This window comes from Gadus macrocephalus, chromosome 11 (assembly GCF_031168955.1).
Source record: "Gadus macrocephalus chromosome 11, ASM3116895v1".
NCBI lineage: Eukaryota > Metazoa > Chordata > Actinopteri > Gadiformes > Gadidae > Gadus > Gadus macrocephalus.
Window position 1 is genome coordinate 8,472,200 of NC_082392.1, and position 27,201 is coordinate 8,499,400.

The 27,201-nt window shown below is 43.5% G+C and overlaps 2 protein-coding genes and 1 non-coding gene across 11 annotated transcripts in view; 2 read left to right on the forward strand and 1 right to left on the reverse strand.

Annotated features, from left to right (window-relative positions):
- uts2r3 (urotensin-2 receptor 3) overlaps nt 1-15,806 on the forward strand; it is a 124,095-nt gene extending 108,289 nt beyond the window's left edge. Inside the window, exons 1-2 of one of the 2 annotated variants that reach the window (XM_060065091.1) lie at nt 11,331-12,007; nt 13,271-15,806. In XM_060065091.1, the coding sequence (XP_059921074.1) occupies nt 13,358-14,518 (1,161 nt within the window). In that variant the 5' untranslated portion in view covers nt 11,331-12,007; nt 13,271-13,357 and the 3' untranslated portion in view covers nt 14,519-15,806. Of the gene's footprint in view, nt 1-11,330; nt 12,008-13,270 lie in introns of those variants that run through there. The other variant, XM_060065092.1, reaches the window with a different exon arrangement.
- Nucleotides 1-27,201, reverse strand: part of LOC132467619 (inward rectifier potassium channel 2-like) — a 105,863-nt gene that overhangs the window by 10,694 nt on the left and 67,968 nt on the right. For 4 of the 8 annotated variants that reach the window (XM_060065053.1, XM_060065054.1, XM_060065052.1 and 1 more), the window contains exon 1: nt 6,410-7,003. The exons of the other annotated variants lie outside the window; for them this stretch is intronic. The gene's annotated coding sequence lies outside the window, so the exon portion shown is untranslated. Of the gene's footprint in view, nt 1-6,409; nt 7,004-27,201 lie in introns of those variants that run through there. 8 annotated transcript variants of the gene reach the window in all.
- trnar-ccg (transfer RNA arginine (anticodon CCG)) lies at nt 1,573-1,645 on the forward strand. The gene has a single exon. It is a non-coding gene; the product is annotated as a tRNA-Arg (tRNA).

Consider the following 27,201-nt stretch of genomic DNA (forward strand, 5'->3'; position numbering starts at 1 on the left):
GGACTGACCAACACAAAGTTATCTTTTTGATGCAAGGACCTATGGCCTAACGGAGAACTGATAAGGCATCAGCCTGGAGCTGGGGAGCTGGGGATTGTGAGTTTGAGTCGCACCAGAGGCCCATTGAGGTACTTATGCATTCTTCCCTCAACCGCCAGCCTCACATAGCTTATATGGACCAGGGGGGGTCAATCATCTCAACCTAACAGAAAGCCTCTAGAAGCAAAATCCAAACCCCTTCCTTGAAATTGGTTTACAAATTAAAGTAATGCTTAATTGAATGTGTGAATGATGTAACTGTTGATCAATATAGTAGGCCCTGTGGGATCCCCTCTGGGAATTGTGGGTTTGAGTGTTTCTGGGAATCAACCGTCTGTCGTCTGATGAAGATTTACCTCTTGGGACAAGGGGCAATACTTCTGGGGTTGTGTTGCAGCAGGATAACCCAGACTCCCTCTCTAATTCACTCCAATTCAGTGTCTACAGTGCATTTAGCAACTTGGCACACGAGAATAGAGTTGGAGTTATTAGACGTCATCTACGACCAGATTTCAATTCAATGTAAGGAGAGTTGGAGTTATTAGACGTCATCTACGACCAGATAGTAATTCAATTTAACGTTTTAACCCAGAATACACAATCATAAATAGCTTTGTCGGTGTTTCAAGTCAATACTACTCGGACTACAAACGGATCGCGAACGGAAACCAGAAAGCTTCTGATACCAAAATGCCCGGTGGCATTAGTCTCTGGGGGTGGTTTTATGAACCTGAGTCTCATTTAGGATCTTGGTATGTTGCCCTTTTCCACAACATACTATGGGGATGCTCTGAGCACCATGCCCAGCCCAGCCAAGCGTAAAGCTAAGTGAAGCCCACTTTCACCTCTCCGATTTCAAATATGTTCAACTTCGACTCTGACATGTTGGCACTGCTTGGTGCCATCCCATGTGGCCTTGGCACCTAAAAATAATATCAATGCATTTCTTAATGCAATTTATAAATAAAGACACTTTACTGCAGAAATAGAAACGGATGGAAGGAAAAACAATTAAAAAATAATGCTTAAACTATATTTACTACATAATGATCGCTCCACCTCCCGATCTGCTGCCAGGCAAGTGCTAAGACAAGCAGTCTCCAACACCCGACCTCTGGAGCTGACACGGACGCCTATGGACGTAGGGATTAAGCTGAATAGGGTTATTGGTTCGACCCCCAATGTTCTCAGCCTACTCATAAGCCCAGTGATGGAGCCTTTGTTTGGGGGGGCACATTAAGCAGGTCGTCTCCCAGTATTTTAGGGTGAAATGTCTTAATTTATATAAAGGATAACACAAAACTCAGACCACAACACTACAAGCCTTTGTAGGGGATTTGTTGACTTTGAGATGTATATGTATATGCTTATGACATTTTCCTGAAAAGATATTGGGTAGATGTGAAGCAGATGGCTACATTTGTGGTATGATGTGCTATTTTGTGTTTATTTAATGTTTTAAATCCTGTTGTCCATCCCGTTCACTATTTAAACATCCAAAGTTTTAACTCCAAGCTGAAGTCACCCAAATAGGGCCCTGTGGCCTAATGGATAAGGCATCAGCCTCCGAAGCTGGGGATTGTGGGTTCAAGTCCCACCAGGGTCATAATTAAGGTTCGATCCATGTTATGCACTCCCATGGGTTCACATATCGATCTAGGAAAGCAGGTATTTTACTTCTTGCGAGAAATTAATCACGTTCTTGGTTCTCGCCAGTCGCCACATCCTTTAAATGGCTTTTGATATAATGAGTTTCTTATGTGTTTGTTCCCTCGACATTAAGTTATTGTGAAAACTCACATGTAGTGACCAGTGGCCTAATGGATATGGCATCAGCCACCCAATCTGTGGTTTGTGGGTTCATGTCCCCCCAGGGTTGAGTTTATGTTGCTTCAACGATGAGTTCACATAACTAACTTCAAAGTTGCAGATCTGGTCAAGTGTTCCAGCTTATATTTGAAAGCGATAATCCTCTGTGAGTGGGCACCTCTGCCAACTACTTGAGTTACTTCCGTCACTTTGGATATTTACTCATGTCTGTTTAATTCACCTACTGAGCCATACATCAATACATGTTGAAGGAAAACATAACATACTTGTAATGTTTTCAAATATGTAGTATGTTGTTAAATCTATGTGGTAATATTTAAAGTTGAGGTTTGGTTTGAGCTCTGGGATTGTTGGATACATGTGGGTTTACTGGGTTATATCCTCATGTAAGGGGCTAGACCGGGACTAGGATGGTTTTTCTCCATAAAGTGGGGAGGAAGTATATTGCTGCAGCAGTGATCGGAGGCTGGAGATTATAACCGTGCTTGTGACTCCAGTAATCTCATCTATCGTTTTGCTAATCCCTTGAGGATTTTACATAAGAATCGCTACCATTCGGGAAAATTGGCAAGAATGTGTATAAACACACTCAGGTATATGATACTGTATGGCCATTCGTAGCACAGCCACAATAAATGGGAAATAGGTTGAACAACGGACATGTCAACAACTTTTTTACTTTGTCATTGTGACATTAATAAATACATTAGATGACATTCCCACCCAAAATGAATGTGTTCATGCAAAATGTCATGACTTCCTCTTTCAGTGAAATGTATGTAGGATTCACAGGCCATCGATAAACAACCAGTACTTAACCCTGCAGACAGCCAAAGAAAATGATATTATTGTTTCTTAACTGAATAACATCATGATAGGGCAGTTTCTCCTGAATTCCCAATCTTATGTCATGTTTAATCATCCACCAACCAACCAAGCAGACCCTAGACACACTCTCTCCCTATTGTGTTCTGCTCACAGATTTGAGCCTCTGCAACTAAGTCTTCTGTATTACAGAGATAGAATTTACCTAGAATTTTAATTTAAGGGAAAGCAGATGGCGGAGGCTGATTCTGTAATAACGGTGGAGCTAAGGGCTGTGCCTGCATTGACACTTTAAAACGAGTGGTCACTGATAGCTCTGACCTTGGTCTCCGTGCTGTTAGCAACTGCCAAGAGGAAGAAAAAAAAAAGTAACAAAACTCCAGGCTGTCAGACCTTCAATCTCTGGCATGGGCAGCAGACACTGGGCGGCTGGTGACATACACTGGGCTGAGGTGGTCAGGGACTGTGTCTGTGCACGACTGTGTGTGTCCGGGTGCGCGTTGGCCTGTGTGTGCGTTTGAATTGGGCCCAAAACATTGTGTAACTTGAGCAGCACCTTATCGTGTTGAGGTGGCGAATGTTGAGGACGCCTCTCACGTGAGAAAAGCAGTGTATGGGGCCGGTAGGATAGGGGGGGAGGCTCTCGGAACAGTGAACACGTCATCCACTCCCTGGCAGCCTCAGTGCTGCCTCATTCTATAACAAATGTCAAGGCAATTGAGGTACTGCTACCATGTATCAGGGCAAATCGATGTCCAATCTCTTCATAAAATCAACCTTGGTAACAGCCAATCAACAAACAGCCGTGATTAGATCATTCAGAATTTGTGGTTTGTAACAGTCTAAAAATACTCTGAGGGGACACTTGCAAAACCAATTTCCTGGCATTAGCGCACAACTTTGTGGAATTGAGTGTGAATCCACTGTCGTTGCTTCATCCCGACCCCCCTCCCACCAACTATTCAATCACATCTCTATCTCTCGCTCTACCGCCATCATCTCTCCTCTCTCTCTACCTCCATCTCTAACTCTACCTCCAGGGCTCCTCTCTCTCTACCTCCATCTCCTCTCACGTCCCCTGCCTCAATCCAGATTATCTGACCATATTAAGGTGCTACTCGGATTAGGTTCCCCAGAATATGATTTCAGTGTCAGTGAATAAGCCTCGGGACAAAATTGGTTCTCTTTGTCACTTTGTCTTTGTTCCTTTCCATTTTGGTCTCCCTTTTACTAACTGAAACCAAATATGTCCCCAGCATGTGCATCACTCTATCATTTCACTCTGAAAGTTGGTTGATGATTAACTATTTTATCATTTTAGGTTATAGCTATTTGAGGCCAAATCTTTTGTTCTCATTGGGAAGCCAAATCAATAATGCTTAGAATAATCTAAATGAATCATTGCCAGCAGCGACTACTGGAAACTAAAATCCTCATTGTATTTCATGACATAAATACTCTCTGATGGACAGTGTAAATTGGTGCGTGGGCGCCCAGGTTTCCCCATTAGGGCTGCAATATTCCTCAGAGTTATTGACGGCCAACATTATCAAGAGTGGCAGCAATGTCCCCTTGCTCTAAATGTGCCATATATTTGGCATTGGGACACTGAGGCATGCCTTTTGGCGTTGATGTGACACTCCATATATGGAGCTATCAATAATCAACATTGACCAGTGGAGGTTTGAAAGCAGGCCACCGGTTAGCTTTCTGTGTCAAATGTCACATGGCCGCCCTTTTGTTTTTGTGATGAGTTCATATCTGTTCATGTCGCTAACAATTTCAGCTGGCTTTCGCTGCATATAAGCATAACCAAATGTGGCATTGGCTAAATTCATAGTTTAATTTAAAGGATCAGATTATCATGTAGAAAGGCACAGGTCACAAAGTAATACTGTCCATTTGATCGATACAACAGTAGGGGATTGATGAACTGGTCATTACATCACTCACAACGTATGACTCTTCCACAACGGTGACAGTACAACAGCCTGACCAGCACAACAGAAGGTTACATGAGCATCACCACCGAATAAAGAACTCTCTAAAGCTCTTCTAATGAAACGAGTGGACTTGTGACAACTGTCTGGTATGGGGAAAACAAGCTTGGTTGCCTTTAAAAACAGTTTGACCCAGTATTTCTGCACCATGCTGGAATCTATTTGCAGACACCAGAATCCTAGCAATCCATGCCATGTGGATGACGGTGAGCAGATGGAATACATATTCAAGAGCTAATTCATAAAGCTGCTTACACTTTCCCATCACTTCCACACCATCAGCCGTATACTATACACAACAAGAAAATCAAGCTATATATCTTCATAATCAAACACTATCCATAGTCTATTATTATATACACATATAGCTTGCGTGTCTCTCCAAATCACTCAAGACAATGGACCGTGATCATGTCTATTGTCTTGAGTTATTTAGAGAGACAATGGCTTGACCATCTTTTCAACTGCACACCACTGTTATGTATCAATGTATCTATGTGTGTCAATAAAACTGTTGATGATTTGCACCATGTAGCGACAACAAATATATTTTCCTACAGCTATTAATAGGGATATTTCAGGGACTACAGGGAGGTCCCTGTTTGCTATGTCAGGACCCTTGCCAGGCAAGCAGCAACGCATAGTATACATTTGTGTCCTACTGAAGTGGTGAAAGATACTTAACATTTGAGAAAAAGAGATGTTGCCATGAAAAGGAGGGCAGAAGGTTGAATCTATTGTAACTCATACTGAGCTCAAATGTTGTGGTTGTTATATTTACCAGGAGTAATACCTCTCTAATGTAAAAATATCAATGATTAGAAAAGGTTCTGAAAAGGCATATCACAACAAAGATTGACAAGGCTAACATCACAAGGCCCGTAAAAAACATCATAGCGCACAAAGTCAAATGCTTCTTCATTGTTATTCTTTACTTCTGAAATATAACAGTGCTGACATTAAAGCCCCACAAACAGACGCACACAAACACACACACACACACACACACACACACACACACACACACACACACACACACACACACACACACACACACACACACACACACACACACACACACACACACACACACACACACACACACACACACACAAATCACACACACATCACTTGAAAAATTAAAACAAATCAAACGCAAAACTATTCTCAAACGTTAACTACTACCAAACGTTTAACTAAATGACCCTAGTAAGATTCCCCTGGAAAAAATGACCTTGATGTTGTGCGGTAGTCTAAAAGTCAGTCAAATTCTCGAAAGCAATCGAGAATTTGGCTTTTAATTAGGCGTTTAATAGTCATGTGATCAGTTCCACAATCGTTGTATGATACAAATTTCCACTAAGACAATTATACACAGAGCTCAAAGCTTTGGGGGCAACTCATAACTTCATGACATATTAGCCTACATTTTAATAATGCGTAGAACACCATGGGCTACGCAGAAGTGCTGTGGTTACCACCTGCATGGCTGCACGTCGTTTTGAATGGATATTTAGTTGCGATACAAAAGTTAGAATATAAAAGTATCCTGTGAGTATCCACAACAGTTCCCGGCATGATATTGCACAGTTTCACTGATGAAGAAACAACGCGCGCGCCTGTTTCTGAGGGACGCATTCCCACAGCGCGGGAACATCTAGGCTGACCGCAACTCGGTCAAATCAAATATCACACTTCATATGGCAGTCACTTACCTTCCGTTGGCTATTTTGGTATATGCGGTGGGTTTTGGCGATGGTACACTCAATAAAAAAAAAATATTCACTGACTTTCGAACCTAGCCTGGTTGTGCTGCGCGCATGGTGTGTCCCGCCGTGTCACGAGCTCGTTACATGGCATACTCTTTGATGCACTGCCGCTCCACGCTCGTCTGATATCTCCGTCTAAACATCTCGGGGAATACAATCTGACACACTGTGACACCGATGTACTTTTAGTAAGCTATATAAGGATTTAACCCAATTGGACATAACGGAACTTACAGTTAGTTGGAGATAACGGTTAGTTTGTGTGTGTGTGTGTGTGTGTGTGTGTGTGTGTGTGTGTGTGTGTGTGTGTGTGTGTGTGTGTGTGTGTGTGTGTGTGTGTGTGTGTGTGTGTGTGTGTGTGGGTGGGTGGGTGGTGGAGTGTGTGTTCGTGCGCGTACAAGCGCTCTCGCAGTGATTTAATCTGTTTTAATCTCAAGGAGTCCATGAAGTGACCTATGATGTCATGAAGGTATATTGGACAAGTGAGTAATGTAATTCAGATTTGTCAAAGTATGATAGAATGAAAAAGTATGCTAATACATTTATGGGGCCATCATGACAAATATACCGAAAAATCGACTACAGTTGATATAAATTGAAATATAAATATATATGTATGTATATATATATATATATATATATATATATATATAGAGAGAGAGAGAGAGAGAGAGAGAGAGAGAGAGAGAGAGAGAGAGAGAGAGAGAGAGAGAGGGGAGGGAGCGAGAGTGATCTCTATATTGAATATTCGAACATATATGGCCTAGCCCTATCAGTTAAGTAGAAGTCTGTATTCCATGAAGAAATAAATCGCTATTTTTTGCTTAACATGTGTCAAATGGTCAATGCCTGTGTCGTGGTCGAAGCAAATTATTCACCATTATTGTAGTTTGCTGAAGATGTCTAATCCACAACATTTGGCATGACATTGAAAAGGAAATCTGAACACATCAGACATATTTACATAATATGATGCAGATATTGCTATACTGTTGTTATCTTTATGGCTCATTGCCATTTAACTACGAGCATATTCTCGCCCTGTCCATTGCTGGTGGTACACTGTTTTGTGGATGCAGTACCAGCATTCAGCCAGCAGTGGGCAGATCTAAACTACTTTTTACCTCGGAGAAATGAAGGGGGAATGTCTGTTCAGATCGGACAGGGAACTGGCTGGGTAGCGGAGTGGGTTGGAGGGGGGGGGGGGGGGGGGGGGGGGGTGTGGGGATCTGTCTGGGATGTGCTAAGCACCTCCAAGTCAGGATTTAAAAATGGTAATTAGCTAATAACACAAGATACCTATAGATTAGCCAGAGGCCTCACACCTGGTTTGTGAGGGTCAATTGAAAGGACAGGGAGAAACACAGCAGATGTGAGGATACTACAGAGGCCGAACTTCACACCTTAGGGTGTGAAGTCTTTAAAAACATTTTACAGCGTAGACGACGCATTTTAAAACAAGACAGTGCCCGCCTCTAGATCTACACTGACATTCTACGTCAGAAAAAATATTTGTGCCTTCTTAAGCATCATTTGTATCAGTCTGCCAAACATTTTGTAAATGTTCCCACTTGGGTAAAAATAATGCAAACACCATGTTATATTTAATGTGTTATTCTGCCGCCTCAGTATAAAACATGATTGACAGAGTAATAGAGATGGGTGTTGCTAAATCACTTGAGAGCGTGTTGTTGTAAGGAATCATACTCCCTGCTGGCCGTTTGGACGCTGGTTGCTGTGAAAGCCATCGCCAGGGGCCCTGGGGAGGCCCAAGGCTCGGCTTTCTCTGAGGAGCCTCTGCACTGGTCCAACCTCAACATTTTGTCATGACTCTAGGTTTTTTCTCTATATCTAAGGCTCCGCAAGCCACGTGTATACTGAGTCAGACATTATGGAAGAATCAGCCTCTTGTTCTGTGATGTAGGGACGGGAGACAATGACAACACCAGCGAATAGTAAATGGGAAGTGACCCTCCCCCCCAGGGCACTTGAATAACATCTTCCAAGGATGTGTGGAGATCAGCAGGTTTTGTTTCGACCTGTGCACCTCTCTGAGAAGAGCCATTGACTTGACCCCGTCTTGGTTTGAATAACCAAACAGGGCACCAAAGGCCCTCAAATAAAACCCTGCGTCCTCATCCCGGGACAGTGTGGAGATCAACTGATAGCCTGGCATGGCAGAGGAAGTGATAACTGTAAACACAGAGCGGGGCAGGGGGATCAATAACTCATCGCCCGTCTGTAATCTGCTCCAACGACCGTTTGTCACATGGCACAAACGTCCGCCCATTTAATCAAGTCTGCTACGGCGGCGACAGCGAACCCATAGGCAATCTGTCAGTCGCTTTGTTAAGAAATGAAGCCTCTTAATTAACCAAATGAACAGAGTGAGCAAGGACGGCCAGAAGGCAGGTTAGGGAGCTGTTAGCGCGGATGTCTGGGATCATAATTTGTTGTCTGGGAGGAGTTGTGCCTGCCTTAATAAATGATGACACATGACACATAGGCTACAATAATAATAACAAAGAGTGTTTTTTTTTAAGGAGGCAGGGGTGTGATTTAGAATTCCTTTGGGTTTTCCCCCACTTAACCCGCTGTGACTAGGAATACAACTATTAAACATAAGGAAAAAATTATCGCATGCAACCTATGCAAAAATAATGAACCAAGGATGTTGAATGTGGAGAGAATGATGGCGTCTATGATGGGCTCAAATGCAAGGGTTCATTGGGTTTACCCCCTTTCCAACCTATCGGTTCTTTACTTGGTCGGCAAGGATGCCTGCAAACCAAATAATGATCTGCCAGCGTAGCACTGCTATTATAATATGGTTTACATGTGTGTATGCACAACGAATGAAAACAGGCCTTGATTTAATGATTGTTTGGTATTAACCGGACCTAGCCTGTGTATCAACAGTTTGATGTCAATGAATATTACATGTCTAGTGATTTGTGATCCTCCCACAGCCTACCTATGTTTTCAAAACAGGCTCCAGACAACTCTGAAATGATCTTTCATTTTCCAATGGCAACATGTGGAACCAATAAGTTTCAACCATTTTCACAGTTGCTGGTGCAGCCGCCGCACATTCAGGCAGCGATATTATTTGATATTAGCATTTGCCGGTGTAATATCCACTACATGAACTCGCAGAATGTCCAAATCCAATCGGTCTCCCCGTCTCGTGTTCTGTCCACGGTGTGGTATGTGCACATTTCATTTGGAACTGGCACCCCATAGTTCAGATTGATTCAAATACAGTGTTGTGATCCTTGACTGATCAGCCATCACCACCACATAGGAGCACCCCCCTGTAGCACCCTTACAAGGCTCCCTAGGTCAGCACCTGTCCATCTCTTAGTAAAACAGGGGGGGGGGGGGGGGGCTGCTGTCTCCCTGAAAGCCCTCACCACCAGCACCCCCTGCCCTTCCCGGCACCCCCTTCTCCAGTTTGGCATGCCCATGCCAGGTATTTGTTCAAATTCCTCACACCCCGCGGGGATAGGTATGCTCCCTCTCCTCTTTACAGCCTCTTCTTTCCAGCACATGTATGCAGCACCGATTCCCGGGACCAGAGACGTGGGCCATGCATCCCAAAGGTCCTGGTGGACAGAGTCAACTGGTAAACAGTTTCCCCAGTCGTCTCCAGGCAGACAGCACGGGCAGACCCCCCCCAGCTGTGGCTTCCAGACTGCCGCCCTGGCCAAAAACAACGCCTTGGGTTCCAAGCAGGGTTCAAAAAGGCGCTTTTGATAGCGGATGAAAAACGCTGTGATTTAATCAGAGACCCCTTCCTGACATGGAAAAATGTTTTTGCTGTGCTGGAAGCACTAAAGTATATAGTTCATCTCCATGATTCAGACATCAGATGGCCATATAAAGGCAGGGTGCGCGTGTGACGCAGGCTGTGTGGATATGATTGGATGTGGTATTGACATTGGGTTGTAAGTGAAGTGCATTAGTTAGTGCCGTGGCGAGGTGACAGCACATTAACTGCACCAGTATTGATCCAAATCCCCCCAGAGTCACTCTCACTCCTCTACAAGTACTATCAAGCATTATCAAGCATTAACAAGCATTCAGAACGATATGTTCAATAACTGCTGTTCAAAAACATTGGTAACAACAATAATCTGTATGAGAATCTGTATGAATATGAATATTTATCAATATACATTGATATTATTTAACACCTCACTAATATGGTATCAACTGTAGAGATATGCATCTGGAACTGAATTGTTGAAGTAAAGATTAACTCATTGTCATGGTCATTTGATTCTGCAATGCAAACAGCTAACAGCCTCTTCTTGCTATAATATAGCCTATACCTCTAAATCTCAATTGGGTCTGGGATTGTCAAGAATAATTAATTTGGTATTGGTTCAATTTAATTCTATAGGTAAATTCCAATAAAAATATCAAGGTCATCTCTGTCAGGCAATTTGGCTTTCAAATGATTTCATGGTGCTGTCTTATCAAAGCTACTTTTGTATTTTAAGGTTAAGTATTTTCCAAAAATCGCTGTCATTGAAAACAGGCCTTTTCACAAAGCCATTAGGCCTACTATAAATCTAAAACTAATGGAAATAGTATGCTTCGTTTCAAAGCAATGATGTTTTTCCTAAACCCAGCATAGAGGGCACATCAACATTGATAATAGCCTAATAAATAACATGGCATTTTTCTTTGTGACCATGTAGGCTACTTTGCCTCCGATTAAAATAGCATTATCGGGGATTTATTATAAATCGTGAAAATAAATATAGTCTATAAATGATAGAGGGTTCACAGAGTGAATTACGTCTCCCACATTGTATCTGAGTCATCGGGTTTTGACTCAGATGTGAATCATTCCCACCAAATATCAAATGTGACTTATTAATTAGACGGCATTATATTCCACAGTTGAGCCATTATAATGTGCCTATTGGTCGAATATGTTATAGCGAACAGGCCTTATGTCTGCTGCGTTAGTGTTGGCTCTATGGGTCCATGGGCTCGTTTCTCCTTATTTATTTGGTTTTCCTAACTCAACTGGCCTTGTGAATAGTCCTGTAGGATATGATGGCTGAGTGCAGAGCGGCAGCCCCCCTCTGCTCTGCCCGCCCCTGACATCATACCCGCCACGGCCCTCCTTCCCGTGGACCGGAGACATATCAGAGAGCTGAGGAGAGCCGCTCACACAGACACAAACACACACACACACACACACACACACACACACACACACACACACACACACACACACACACACACACACACACACACACACACACACACACACACACACACACACACACACACACACACACACACACACCGGAGACATATCAGAGAGCGAGAGCCGCTCAGTCAGACACACACACACACACACACTGGAGAGACGCTGAGCAGATACTTTAGATATAGCCTACCCTTACTTTATGTCAAAATAGACTATAATTATTTGGTACTTTTTCCAAGAAAGTTAATAAAATGAGTTTAATCATCCAAAATCTTCGTTGGAATATCATCTTTACAGCGTCTGGAATAAGCATTCTCCAAGGTAGGCTGTACTCCATATTACTTATAAACCAATGCGTCGTATCTGCTATCACTGTGATAATTATAGGAAGTCTTTCGTGTATTATACAAAAAGGGTTTACATAAGGATCCTACACAGCATGTTGTAATTTGCGATAATGAACGTTAGCATATTGTTACATTTAAAAAGCGATTTATTTAGGATGTCAAAAGTAAAATAGGCCTAATATGGTATTGGCTAATGCTGACTTTGGACATGGCCTTTATCCTGAACACAATTCAACTATTTATTTTGCGTGTTTCTTAATGATACACTTCAATCTAAAAAATAAATAATATTAAGAAGTCTGAAATAGATATTTGTGTGCCATGGGGGGAACACAGATGTTATTTAAAGGGGACCGTGAAGGCATCGGGCGCGCCTCTCCGCGGGGGCTCTGCAGGCCTGCACAGTAGCTCTTAACCCCGGCGCCGTGCGGGTCACCATGTGTCCTGCTCTGCACGCCATGTTTACCCCCTACGATTACTTTGAAGTCAACGCATAGCTTAGGAAACATCGATGATTCATTTTGCAAGATATACCAGAGACGGTCAAGGCCCTCCGGAGGCTCGGGTTCGTCGACGTGCAACATTCCACTGCACCAAAGTGATGAGGCTATTAACCAGTTAAATCAGGATATCTTGTATTTCTGGCCTCACTAACCTGAAATGCAATTAAAAAAATATAGACTTTGGCTTAGCCGCTCTCTAACCCAACGTTTAGTCTTTTACGGAATTTGATAGAAAGATAGGCTATGACCTGTAGCCCTTTTCAAAATGTGTGGACGTGACTATACATGTTTTTTACACATTCTTGAATTCGGGCGGGCAAATTCATACCCGCGACATACTAATTGTTGAAAACGTATTTGCCATTTAGTGGGTTTAACATCACAAAGTCCTGTTAGTAGCATTTTCCCACCGCAAATAATCCCAAACAGCTGTAAGTGCATTGGACTTTTCAATTCTTCTTCTGCAATAAAATAACTCTGAAAAAGCTTGTATTGTTTCACATTTTTAATTTGTAATGCCTTCCCCCAAAATTATAATAGGCCATTATGCTTCCCTAAATATGCATAAAAAATGCATCTACAACTTCTTAACCAAAAAAATGCCTTTCATGGTGAAATTCTGTGACCGAAATGAAAACTATTTAAAAATAATAATAATTGTCTTCTTTACCCAACTCTATTCACACCCTTCCTTTTCTCTTTTCCTCCAATTGGTCCCACCTCCTACCCCTCCGATTCACGTAAATAGTTTCTGCCTCCAGCCCTTTCAGGCAGTACGTCCTAATCAATTAATACATTTGAAAATTTCCCAACCATGGACCTTCCAGGCTCCGTGCCTCCCTCTCCCTTTCCCTACACCTTCCCCTTCATCCCCAACGTCTCCCTGCCGTCTCCCTCTCCATCCATCTCTCCGTCCCCAAGCCTGGCCTCCACAGCTCTCTTCTGCTCCTTCCTGTCGCTCCTCTCCCTGCTGGGTATCACAGGGAACCTGTACACCCTGGGACTGCTCCTCAGACGCAGGAGAGGACGGAGGAGGCACAGAGCAGGAGCATGCTGCTGCCCGTACAGACTCCCGGTCCCGTCCTGCCTGGCCAGCGCTCCCTCCCCTTCCCTCTCCCCTTCCTCCTCTCCCGTCTCCTCTTCCATCAGCTCTTCCTCCTCCCTCTACCTCCAGGTACTGAGCTTGGCTCTGGCCGACCTCCTCTACCTCTTCACCGCGCCCTTCATCGTGTACGACAGCCTTGCGTCCGGCTGGGCCTTTGGGGAGCTGGGCTGCCGCCTGCTCCTCAGCTTGGACCTCCTGACAATGCACGCCTCCATCTTCACCCTGACGGCCATGAGTCTGGACCGCTACAGGGCCGTGGCGCGGCCCCTCCACGCCTCCTCCTCCAACTCCTCGGGCCTGCTGCGCGTGGGCCTGGCCTGGGGCCTGGCGCTGGCGCTGAGCCTTCCCATGATGATCACTCTGCACCTGGAGGACGGCGACAGCCAGGACGGCCAGCTCTGCGTGCCGGCCTGGGACGAGCAGAGCTCCAAGGCCTATCTCAGCATCCTCTTCTGCACCAGCATCCTGGGCCCGGGGCTGGCCATCGGGGCGCTGTACGCCACTCTGGGCCGGCTGTACTGGGTGTCGCAGACGCGGCCCGCCTGGGCCAGCGGGGGCAGCACGGCCTACCCTCCCAGAGCGCCCAAGCCCAAGGTGCTGCTCCTCATCCTGGGCATTGTGATAGCCTTCTGGGCCTGCTTCCTGCCCTTCTGGATCTGGCAGCTGCTGCCACTCTACCAGCCCGACATGCTGAGGACCGTACCGGTGGGCACCCAGGTCACAGTCAACCGGATCCTGACTGGCCTGACCTACGGGAACTCCTGCGTGAATCCCTTTTTCTACACCCTGCTGACGGGAAAACGGAAACGCAATCGGCAGACGCTGACGTCGGCCAACGAGCTCTGCCGCAAGAGCAGTCCTGTGCAGTAAGATACGTACGTCTCTGGCCATAGAGCCCCTTTCTGCTATAGGACTTTGGTATGTATATGTACTGTATATTGTCACATGTAATTGACACTCACAATTCTATGGATTTCCCCACATACACAAGAGGACAGGAGAATGGTGGGAAAGTAAAGCACTTTGTTTGTAGTTTGTCACGAGGAATTTGGTGCAGTCGAAAGAACATTAACAATTGGTGGGGAATTCAATGTTTCAAGAAACTTCATGTGTTAATTGTGTCAGATAATCTATTCTACAACTCGTGTCAGGCAAATTGACAATCTTTGGCCACAAAACATCCAAAGCAAAACGTCAATGCTTCTGGCTGACACTGGGGGAGAAATTATAATGTTTTGAGACACCGCAAATTATGGGTCAAAGGCTATCCTTGAACAATTCCAAAAACACAGACACAACTCTACATAATAAAGCCAAAGCTGCATGTTATCTTTTAAAACCTATTTTGCTATGACACATGACACACTTCTTTGCATGGCCTTAATGTTTATCATAATATATAATACAGCTTTTTAAAAAGATGTGCTTCCTGTAGTATATCTAAGTGTCAAGTGTTGCATTGGTTTGGTAGGAGGGAACTCACAGCAATGGTTCCTCTGACCACAAAACTACAGCTGAACCATATTATTGTTAGCCTTTACAATGTTACCAAAGAAACAAATAAGTATGTTAGTTATGTTACTAAGTTAAGGGCCAAGCAAATGAAGTTGATTTATTTATTTTTTTCAATTATCATTTCCATTCCCATGCATATACATGCATAACAAATATTTGGGGCCATCTTGTGTCCCAGTCTCATGTAATCTCTGCATTCTCTTTAAAACCTAAATGTTCCTATGCCATTCACATTTATCTGGTAAAATATGACGATGGTAAACAACCCTCATTGGCTTTGCCCATACCTTGGTCTATTCTAATGTGGAGATCCTTTTTATTCTCTCAGAGATTCTCCAAGTCCAAGTTCTCCCTGTCTCTGTCCCGCTCGAAGGTGTGAATACTGCTGTTTGACCGAGAGGAGTGGGGGGGGGGGGTGTGGGGGAACTGACGGTGGCGTGGGGGTGTGTGTGAGGGGTACAGTGAAAGGACAGGGGTGCATATGCAGAGGGGTGGGCAGAATATGTATGAAGGACCTGCATAGCAATGCAGGTGCAGATATATTAAAACGTGCAATAGAAACAGGGTTTAAGGGTTGGAAAACAGATTTTAATTGATGTGACTTATGTAATCAATAAACTGATTTCATGATTTTGATACAGTATTTGAATGAGTCCTGAGTCCTTGCTGTGAATCTGTGACCAAGATGCGGGAAAATAGCCCCAAAAACACGGGAAATAGATATATATGTATCTATATATTTATATAGTCTACATATATTGTAGACTTTCTTTATATTTATTTTAGACCATACCTGAGGACTTCTCCTGACCTATTGAGATACTTCCCAAAATGCCCGCCATCTAAGCAGCCCATGGATGTATGCCTTGTGTCTTTATTGTTTAGCTCCTAGATACAACTCCCGATATGGTGATCAAGACACAGGGCTATTAATGCTGCAATGCCCAGCCTACAGGCCTAGACATGCTGGGGCAATGGCAGCACGTAATAACCTCCACCAGGCGTCTGCTACATAAACGCAACAAAGCACCATAGTTAGAGCCCTGTCCATTGTCCACTAAATCAAAGGTTGGGGCTTTGAATCCATTTATGAATGCTGAAACGAATCAAGGCCTTGAACCATGCCACATTGTCTGCTGGTATAAGCACTTTGTGCACAGTGTAATGAGTATAAAGCATTGTTTTTGAGATGCTGGACATCAGTCCTTTTGATTACTGGGCTGAATCCTCCAACCTTTGAGGCATGAGGAAATAAGTATCCTCAACTGGTAAATATTTGATCATTCTAAGTCTAATAATTTTGGATAGTTCTTCCGATAGGAATTATAAATGTTGGAAGAATGACCCTTTTTCTTCCTTTGTAACTGCAGTTGTTGAAGGCAATGGAATTGATCCACGCCAACTTAATAGGGGACAACATCATGTATGCGAACGAGTGAGAGCGACCGCAGAGGTCCAACCCCTTGACTTTAGGTGGGCGATACCTTTCAGGCCCTGCAATATCAGTTCTACCAAGGCCGGGTCAGACACCGTTGGTCTAGGTTTACATTTTACTGTAAATATTACTGTTGGTTAAAGTCAAAGGGTTCCGAGCCATCTCATATAGTATTGTGGAAACATGACAGCACTGTTGGTGTATTTATCCTCATCCCTCGGTCACCAGAGACTCTCGTGGGCCTGTCCATCACAGAGGCCATCGACTTCTGGTCCCTTGGGTGATTGGTTCACTGTTTATGGGAGCTTGTCTGTACCTATGTCGTGATCAATATGAACCAGTCCATTTTACTGAACCACCGTCCTCCCTTATAGAGGGAGACATTCCAAATTTATGTCTAACGCTCTGTGAAGACGTTCATTGATATTTTTTGTAACAGTTCAGAGCGGTGCTCCTCAACCAACCATCACCACCTGAGTGTTCACATCCAGACCTCGTCTCAGTGATGTGTGTCTGGAAACACCAGACTATGCTCCCTGACTGTCTTTAAGCCAGGGCCCAGTAGAGCTTGACCCCCAGGCCCACTTAGACACACATAAATGTCCTGAATATAAACAGAACTATAGTTGCGAAATTTAATTAAGGGGTTAGTCAGTTTCAATCGATGGCTGGTTCAATCTGTTTTTAGAGTGATGTGATTTGTTGACCACAAATCCCATGGTGTGATGGGTCAAAGGGTATTATGTTGCACATATCAACAAACATGACGTGCAGGTTTAAAGAGCAAATAATCAAATGTAACCCTTTCCTAGAAGCTGCCCAGTAGCCACTGGTCCACAGCCCTGAGCTTGGCCCGACCCATAGTTTGTGATCACTGCACTATGGGATCTTATGTAATACACACCGACAGGACTGACCACCAGCAGTACCAGCACCACCACCTACTGCGGTGTAACACAAGACACTATTACCTAATAGTTATTGTGGTTCAATAAGCAACCTGCAACACCTCCCACTCTAACTGCTGTTACCACCACCACTGTAACTACCAGCACGGCATGGACCAGCACTCAAAGCCATTTCGAACACTGAGACATTCAGCTCAACTGAGTTTACAAAATACATTTCAGCAGTAGGCCTACTGGACAGGAAATAAAATATTGTCCTGCATCATTTTGTTGCTACTATTTTAAATTCACTCTACATTTCTAGTTAGTTAGTAGATGTGCCACACAATAAGGGCATACAGCTTTATTTCAACACAGACAGTGTACCAAGTATTGATTGTCTCTATATCCAAGTTATTTTCGACTTAGTAGACAGCATTTTTGTTTATATGTTATAATTACTATTCAATGTCAATATGACAATAGGTTGGAATAAATAAAATAGTTGGTTCTTTCAAATTGCGTTGTTCTTTTTGATTTGCATTGATGTTGATTTGATATCAATGACAACATTTTATCTAACATAAAAAAAAAAAAAACCTGGAAAGTTCAATATCGTGCGCCCTCCTTGCAAGCTAGCGAGCCAACTTAAATCTGGGGCTAGATGCGGATCCACAAAATAAGGAAAACATGGCGGAAAAGAGAATGAACACTTAAAACTTTAAAGAGTTATATTTGCGGGTGACTGTTGCGACAGCCAAGCGGCACAATGTGGAGCGACACTTCATTACCTGTCACAATAGCTTCCAGGCCAACTACCCAACTGACAGAGCCCTAAGGCCAGAAACGGACCGGGAGTCAAGTAGCCCTTCGTACGACTCAATACCCTTTAAGTAGCCCTCGGGTTCAAAAAGGTTGGTGACCCCAGATCTAAAGTCTGATTTGTGAGACTAGCTGTAAGCTAACTCCTAAAACTCTTTATCTCCAAATAATTTTTTTTATATATAGTATTCCATATTTGGAAATGTAAAAGATGAACAGGGTTGATGGACCGGGGTGGGGTGTGGGGATGGGTGGTTCTACTCTCATGATGCTCCTTCCGTCAGGCGCTGTGAAGGCCTAAACTAACTGCCTGGCCTTCCATGTGTTTCCATTTACCTGGCGACAAGCTACCAAGCATAGAATTACCACCACAGTTATTACTCAGTGGTCTGGGCGGTCACCCCCTGGGGGGCAGCCTCTGTAGTGAAGCGTATGCAATAACCCCTCCACCGTTTAAAGACGAGCCACTCTGGAGACCCTTGAGGTTGTCTGTCCTTAGGTCTAGTATGTTTCTGGTCAAAGGGTACAGGGGTTTTTCTTCTAAAAAAGCCTCTGCCGCAAACATGTGGCTGCCTTGGCTCTCCTGAGGCACCGAGTGGTTTCAGGGGCTATTGGGTCATTCCAAGATGACAGGAGATGAAGGGTTCACACTCATGTAGAGCGCAACCTCGTCCAAGAAAGTCTCAAGACCGCTGTGTATACATAGAGCACAGTGAGTCGGTTGTTTAATTCCACTAGTGTGCATGTTGGGGTGGTTTTGGATGTACTCCCATATATCAAATGATAAAGTTCTCCCTCAAGTCTGAAGGGAAGACAGAGTGCTTGATGAACTTCAAACATGTTGTTGTTGGTCTGAGCAACCAAAATGGATGGAAAATATTGCCTAAGCCTGAAGGCTGGCCAATGTCTCAACGGATTCGAGGTGTTGGTTGTAACCAGTATTTAACTTGCTTGGTCCAACCATAACTTTTGTTTCCCAGCTGAAGTATAACTTTTAATTTCCTTCTATAGTTTCCTCCTCTGCTTCTCTCATCCCCACAGAGCCATAGACAAATGTTTTCTTTGAGGAACATCGCTCTGTTCTACCTGAGCGTTTTATAATCCTGCACATGTCAGTTTTCCTGGAACTGCCAAATGTCTTTCCATCCTTGCATCCCTCGCCCCGCCTCTTGGGGCCTACTCTCCACCAGTGTTTAGGGCTGCAGCAGGTGCCCCTCCCCTGGGCAGGCTGCTCAGGAAAGCACCCTGCTGGGTAGACGAGACTAGGCCGCAGCCCGGGCCAACTCCATGCTGTGAGGCGTACAAGAGGCTCCCTTTCCCTCCAGACACAGGAAAAAAAGATTCCGCTTGCACTCCAAAACGAAAAATGTAATTTTCCCATCTGTTTTTCCTCTCTAAATCACTTGTCCTCTCATCTAGTCTGTACATTTTACAGCTTCACGTCTCTTACTTGATCGATGCTTTCAGCTAGTTTGATTTGATTAGCCTTTATATTTAATTTGCATAACGGATCAAATCATTTAATGTAATTAGTGTAAAATGTACTAAATACTTGGTCTTTTTTTATTATTTAGCTATTTTGTCCTTCTTTTTTGGAATTTATTGAGGTCAAAAGTATAATAGTATAATAAAGGTTTTATGCTGTATACTATATGGTCTACACACACACACACACACACACACACACACACACACACGCACACGCACACGCACACACACACACACACACACACACACACACACACACACACACAAACACACACACACAAATCAAATCCCTTTACTTGTAATTCCTAGTTTAACAGCAAACATCGAAGCCCAGTGGCTCACAGTAACTCTTTGTTCCACCAATGGCCACCCCATCGTGAGGCACCCTCCTCCCCGTCACGTTCCCTGTCCTCACACCGCCGTGTCAGCCGCCAGGATCAGGCGAGACCAAGGCTTCCACAGACTGGAAGGCCGGGAGGTTACATAAACCAACATACGTACTGCAGTTCACACATGGTCTCTTACAAGGGAAGACAGTAAATATGACATGTCTGCCCCTCTCCCTCCCCCTTCCCCGCCATGCTTCACTCTGATGCCGTGACTCACGCCTTCACTGCTCTCAGTGCGGCGCCCTGTAAACAACCAAACCCCGTCGACTCAGGCGTCAGAGCTGCCTCGACACCTCTAACCTTTGACACCTCACTCATCTGAACCCCATGGTTAAGCATGCAGATGGAGCGCCATCCACATGCTAAGGCATTTTGCGTTCACCTCCTGCACACGCAGGCGCCATTGGTAGTCATTAGTATCTAGGAGGTTGAATATCATAAATTAATAAATACATGTGTGAGGGAAAAACTAATATTTTTTGGGGTATTACGGAGTGTTTTCTAAGATTCTGTTATGGACATCTACTTCTTAATCCACTTCATGGTATTTCCCCATTCGGATACTCTAATACATTGAAGAAAATGTGGAAGCATGTTTAGGATATTAACAAGATTTCTTCAAAGGTCATTGCAAATAGTTCTATAAGTAGACATACTATATTTTGTGTGAAAGCAGGTCAAAGGAATACAGTAAGAGCACCATCTGCTGGCGAATATAATACAAAGTTAACTTGCAAGAAAATACAAAATACTACATTTATTCAGCTACAATACTCCTAAGTGCATTATGCTATATAGATATCCAGCCAGTGCACTGCCAGAATGCATTTAGAAACCTGTTATAGGTTATTTCAAGAAGCTTGGGTTCAAAACAAAAACCATGCAAGCAAAATTGCCTAAACATTCATTGCATGGGTTCATTGTAACTACACAGACATGCCAACGCTAGGGTGGCTTGATGCCATCCTCCATGCCAGGCTGTAGTCCAGTGCTTATGTGTCGTACACTGATCATGTTTTGCCTCATCATCCTCATCGTCATCCGTAAACCATTTTCAAATAGTTTACTATGTGTTTTATTATAAATAGAAATATTAACCTTGATTTTCTGTTTGGGTGCCTGGTGCTCCTGGTCCTGGTAGAGAATCACAGGACCACCACAGACTCATCCTCATGAAGCCTGCTCAGTGTCATGGATGAGAGGGACCACTGGCACTCCATAAGGTGTCAACTTAATTCAAAGTTTCTTATAAGTCAGACCTTACAACAAACAGTGGCAATTGAACACCAACACCATTGGTAAATGATAACTCGACCATTATTTGACTAACTGTTAATTAATGTAACCTTATTGTGAAGTGTTACCAACACCGGTCTCAGTTCAGCATTGAATTAGGGCCTATTCCCTCAACCTAATATATAATAGAGAGAGCAATGGGGGCTGCATACTCTAATTTAATAATTTTGAATTTTTGTTGTTCTATATTTTTTTGTTCAATAATAGGCCTACTACCGTAATAAAAGGAGAAGTTTATGAATACCACCTTAATAGACGAGGAAATAAAAATATGTATGCTGAAAGATGGGTAAATGTTTTTAGATCTTGCCCCCGCATTTACGTCATGTTATATGCACATAGATAAGATATACTAGTTGTCATTGTTTTCTCTTTATTTTGTGATAATGGTAATTGGTAAAATAAATATCATAGTAAAAAAATCTTAAGAACCACCTAACCCATCAAAAGAAGCAAGATAGTTATAGCGATCCGACTGAAGAAAAGCAGAGTTTTCCATTCTGTTGTCAACAACCTGGGGATGGGAGGGTGGATGTCAAATCTGTTGGTCCACGTGGCCCCCCACGCGGTAATCTCGTGTTCCGCAGTAACCTGCACCTCTGTGTCCCTGCCCCTGTGTGGTCGGTAACTGAACACCTGCCATGATGGCTCTCAGTAACCCTGCCTATCTGAAGGAACCACCATGTAGACATGATGCTGGTGTCTCTTCTTATGTCGTAACAAAGAACCGCACACACTAATACTGCGGTAGTGGGATAATGCAAGAAAAAATGTGCACGCTTTTCAACAACCTAGGTGGGCCAGTAACAGGGCTAGAGAGGAGCACAGTGTTGTGTCATGACAAATATCCTCATTACATACAACTACGTCAAGAAATTGGTCTGATACAGTTAAGATAAAGATTACAAAATATGTTTTTTTTCTCATAGTCTAAACTATAATATGAAATGACATGACATATAACTTTAATAGCTTAAATATGTCATATGTCATTTCATAAAGTTATTATTGTGTTTAGCTGCTATCAGCTATCAAAGATAAAATCTATCTAAAAAATCTTGCATTATAGAGGACCACCATTGTTCATTTAAATTATTACAAGATCACATCGAAACATTCCAAATTTACCATCATTAACAGTTACAAAGGTGTATGCTGATTGATAGAGAAAAGTTGAAAGGAAACGATGGCCTTACCAATCAATGAAGTCTCCCTCGTCTTCCATGCGTTTTGACAGATGCCTCTGCCAAGGAATGTACTTCGGTGGCACCATCATGGTAAAGATGCAATGGGTGAGGGCGGAGCGGGCAAGGTGCCTGATTCAACCAGCTGCGGCTTCATCTCTACACTGTCAGCTGTGGCCGGCCGTAAACTCACCGTACACAGGTACCTGGCGCCCCCTCGTGGCCGAAACCTGCCAAAGAAAAATATATTCAAGGCCACTTTATTTATGTATCACTTTTCATACATGAGGCAGACTGGTGTATGCAAATAAAATAATAAAATAAAATAAAATAAAGGCACATTTAAAAAAAAGGATCGTTAAAAGTTAAAAGTGCAATGTATTTAAGATTTAGCAGAAAGCTAAAGTAAACCTAAAAGTCTTCACAGTCTTATTTCGGAAGTGGTCAGAGTTGGGGGTAAGTTTTACATCCTCCAGAGAGTTTATTCCAGCTATTTGTTGAATAGTAATTTAATCCTGCTTTCCCATGTTTCGTGTTTACTCTGGGGATAATTAACAGATTGGTCTCAGGCAATCTTAGTGGTCTAGTGTCTAGAAGGCTTCTGTAGTGGAAGCAGTTATTGATTCTCGCGAGATCAGACATATGGGGTGTCATGAAGTATTTTGATGACCAAAGTAGATGCAATCAAAATAACAATGACACATCTGTAAACATCTTTCCATGGTCCACTTAGCACATGTTTTCACCTGAACATCACAAATATATATATATATATTTTTTTCACAATTAAGGGTGCCTGGGAGTATGCCCATCCGGTCTACATGTGTTTTGTGGATCTGGAGAAGGCGTATGACCGGGTCCCCCGGGAGAAACTGTGGGAGGTGCTGCGGGAGTATGGGGTAAGGGGGTCTATCCTCAGGGCCATCCAATCTTTGTACTCCCAAAGCGAGAGCTGTGTTCGTGTTCTCGGCAGCCAGTCAGTTTCGTTCTCAGTGGGTGCGGGTGTCCGCCAGGGCTGCGCCTTGTCACCAATCCTGTTTGTGATATACATGGACAGGATATCGAGGCGTAGTCGTGGTGGGGAGGGGTTGCAGTTCGGTGGTCTGAGGATCTCGTCACTGCTTTTTGCAGATGATGTGGTCCTCATTGGATCATCGGCCTGTGACCTTCAGCACTCACTGGATCGGCTGGCGGCCGAGTGTGAAGCGGCTGGGATGAGGATCAGCACCGCTAAATCTGAGGCCATGACTCTTAGCAGGAAACCGGTGGATTGCTTACTCCGGGTAGGAAATGAGTCCTTAGCCCAAGTGAAGGAGTTCAAGTACCTCGGGGTCTTGTTCGCGAGTGAGGGTACTATGGAGCGTGAGATTGGCCGGAGAATCGGAGCAGCGGGGGCGGTATTGCGTTCGCTTTACCGCACCGTTGTAACGAAAAGAGAGCTGAGCCGCAAGGCAAAGCTCTCGATCTACCGGTCGATCTTCGTTCCTATCCTCACCTATGGTCATGAGGGCTGGGTGATGACCGAAAGGACGAGATCGCGGGTACAAGCGGCCGAGATGAGTTTTCTCAGAAGGGTGGCTGGCGTCTCCCTTAGGGATAGGGTGAGAAGCTCAGCCATCCGTGAGGAACTCGGATTAGAGCCGCTGCTCCTTTACTTAGAAAGGAGTCAGCTGAGGTGGTTCGGGCATCTGGTAAGGATGCCCACTGGGCGCCTTCCTTGGGAGGTGTTTCAGGCACGTCCAGTGGGGAGGAGACCTCGGGGAAGACCCAGGACTAGGTGGAGAGATTATATCTCAACACTGGCCTGGGAACGCCTCGGGATCCCCCCGTCAGAGCTGGTCAATGTGGCCCGGGAAAGGGAAGTCTGGGGCCCCCTGCTTGAGCTGCTCCCCCCGCGACCCGACCCCGGATAAGCGGATGACGATGAGGATGAGGATGAGGGACAATTAAGGGTAAATTTCTCATTACCGCAACATGTCATCACTGAATTTTTATTCTTTAAGATGTAAATATTATTAATTAAAATGTATATAAAAGATTTTTTTTCAGTGAATGTTATACTCTAATCATATACAGTGAAGAGGTATTAGACATTTGCTAAAATTTGATAAAAGTAGTGAAAATAATAAAGAAAATAAATGTGTCCAACACCGTTTTTCCCATCCTCCGCAACAATTTTCAATCATTGTCCAAGTCCACAAGGAACTAACATTTTTCAAGGAATTTTGTTGGAGAGACCGTATTGACTGTGACACTCAAGATGGCTACCAGGTAAGCAGTTGTTACTTTATCTCTCCAGACAAAAAGTAAAAAGTTTGTCTGTCATAGTACCTACGCAACGTTTTAGTTCTCATTACCGATATATAAAGTTTTGAGCTTTGAAATGTTTATTTTATTTTTTTATTTTGATCATTATATACCTTCTTATGGTCTTAATAAATATAGTGAGGTCAAGTTAAGCTAGCCCTCATGGTGCTTCCACAGTTAGCAAAAAGGGTCAAGGTCACTCATCCTCCGAAACACCATTATCACCCACCGCAACAAATAATGGCCTGTTGCGGTGGAGAGACTCAGTGTTTCGGTAATGAGAAACAGACTAATGAAGTAAGAACATGCCCACAAGTCTTGTTCATTTCCTAATATAACCTGATATTTGCAATAAACACTGCCATAAACAACATAGCTACATAGTGTAAACAACATAGCTATTACAACCCTCCAGCAGGGGTCCCTAATTTTCCATTTTTATCTAGCGCTTGCATAGTTTCTAACTCAAGTAAATGCAGTAAAGGCCACCTAATATATTCTGTCCATTTAATATTTTGTAGTAATTATGTATTTCTATATATTTTTATGAAATGTTACTTTCATGTATGATTTAAAATATAATATTTTGTTACAGGCAAACTTCAGTGGAAAGGAAAAGGGCATCAGCAAAAGACAGGCTGGCAAAGCATAGGGAAAAAATATACAGCAATCCAGAATTACTTGAGGAGTACAGAAGAAAGGAGAGAGAGAGGTTAGGGGACAGGGTGATCATAGGAAAGAATCATAACTTTGACAAACATACCATACGCACGCACACACACACACACACACACACACACACACACACACACACACACACACACACACGTTCATAAATGGAGAAACTACAATTGTTCAGAGTTCAAGTTTCATTCACTATTTGTATGAAGTCCATGCTTAATGCAGTTCATTCTTATTTAAAATGTATTCATTTTTTTTCAGGTATCACAAACGCAAGGAAAATGGCAAAATAAGAACAACACAAGATCTGTCAAATAAACAGCGTGAGAGGCAAAAAATGCAATGGAGAAAGAATTCGGCCAAATATTATAGGACAAAAAAACAAGAACAAGTAGTTCTCAATCTAACCCCAGAATCCTCAGTAAGTGAGGCTGACAATTCAATACAATTAAATGAAACACCACCACCAGCAGAGGTAAGTTTAGACCTGACAGGGCCAATGGAGTCATCTACCCCTCAGAAACCCAAGCAAGTACTGAAAAAAAGAGAGCGGTCATCAAATTCTGTATTAAAATTAAGAGCAAAATTGAGATTCGCTGAAGAGAAAGTTGCAGCAAAGGCCAAAGAACTGCTGAAACTCAGCCGGAAAATTAAAAGGCTGGAGGCTAGAAGGCCACAAAGAGCAATGGCCAGGCTACCAGTAGAAAGTCAGAGAGTCAGGAAGGCTAAAATGGGACTGCCGAGCACCAGCAAGAGGAGGCAACTGGGCAAGGTTGTGAGCATTTTCCTACATCAGGATGATGTCTCAACAGTTTTGAATGGCAAGTTTGGAGAGATACGCCGTAAGGGACAAATCTTCAGAAAAAGAGCCCTGACAGACACCCTAGCCAATCTCCATCAAAGGTTCTGTGCTGAACACCCTGGAAAGATTTTGTCTAAAGCTCCGTTTTTTAGATTGAGACCATTTTGGATTGTGAGGCCTAAACTGAAGGACAGAGAAACTTGTGCTTGCAAAATGCATGAAAATATAGCCCTGAAAATAAGCAAGTTGCAACAACTGGGGATCATTTTAACATCAAGCCCAGAAAACCTTGTGCAATCCTGTGTATGTGACATAAACAACATGTCCTGCATGTATGGCATATGTCCAACGTGCATGGACAAGATGTTTCCCACCACCTTGGATCCTCTCACTCAGGGAAACATTGTCACCTGGCAAGAGTGGGTCACGAGGTCAGTCAATGTCTCCAAGACCAGCAAGGATGGGGCTAAGGTAGAGAAGGAGGTGAAGAACATCTTCCTTGAGAAAAGGAACACATCGATTGAGAAGTTGATGACTCTATCCACGGAACATCTGCCAAGATTCCAAATTCATTTATTTAACATCAGGCACCAATATTTGGCCCTTAAATCAATGAAAGAATCACTCACAGATAATGCTGTAGCTGTGCACGTTGACTACTCTGAGAACTACAGCTGCAAATACTCAAAAGAAATAAAGGAAACACACTTTGGAAAGGGCAATGTACAAGTGACTCTCCACACTGGG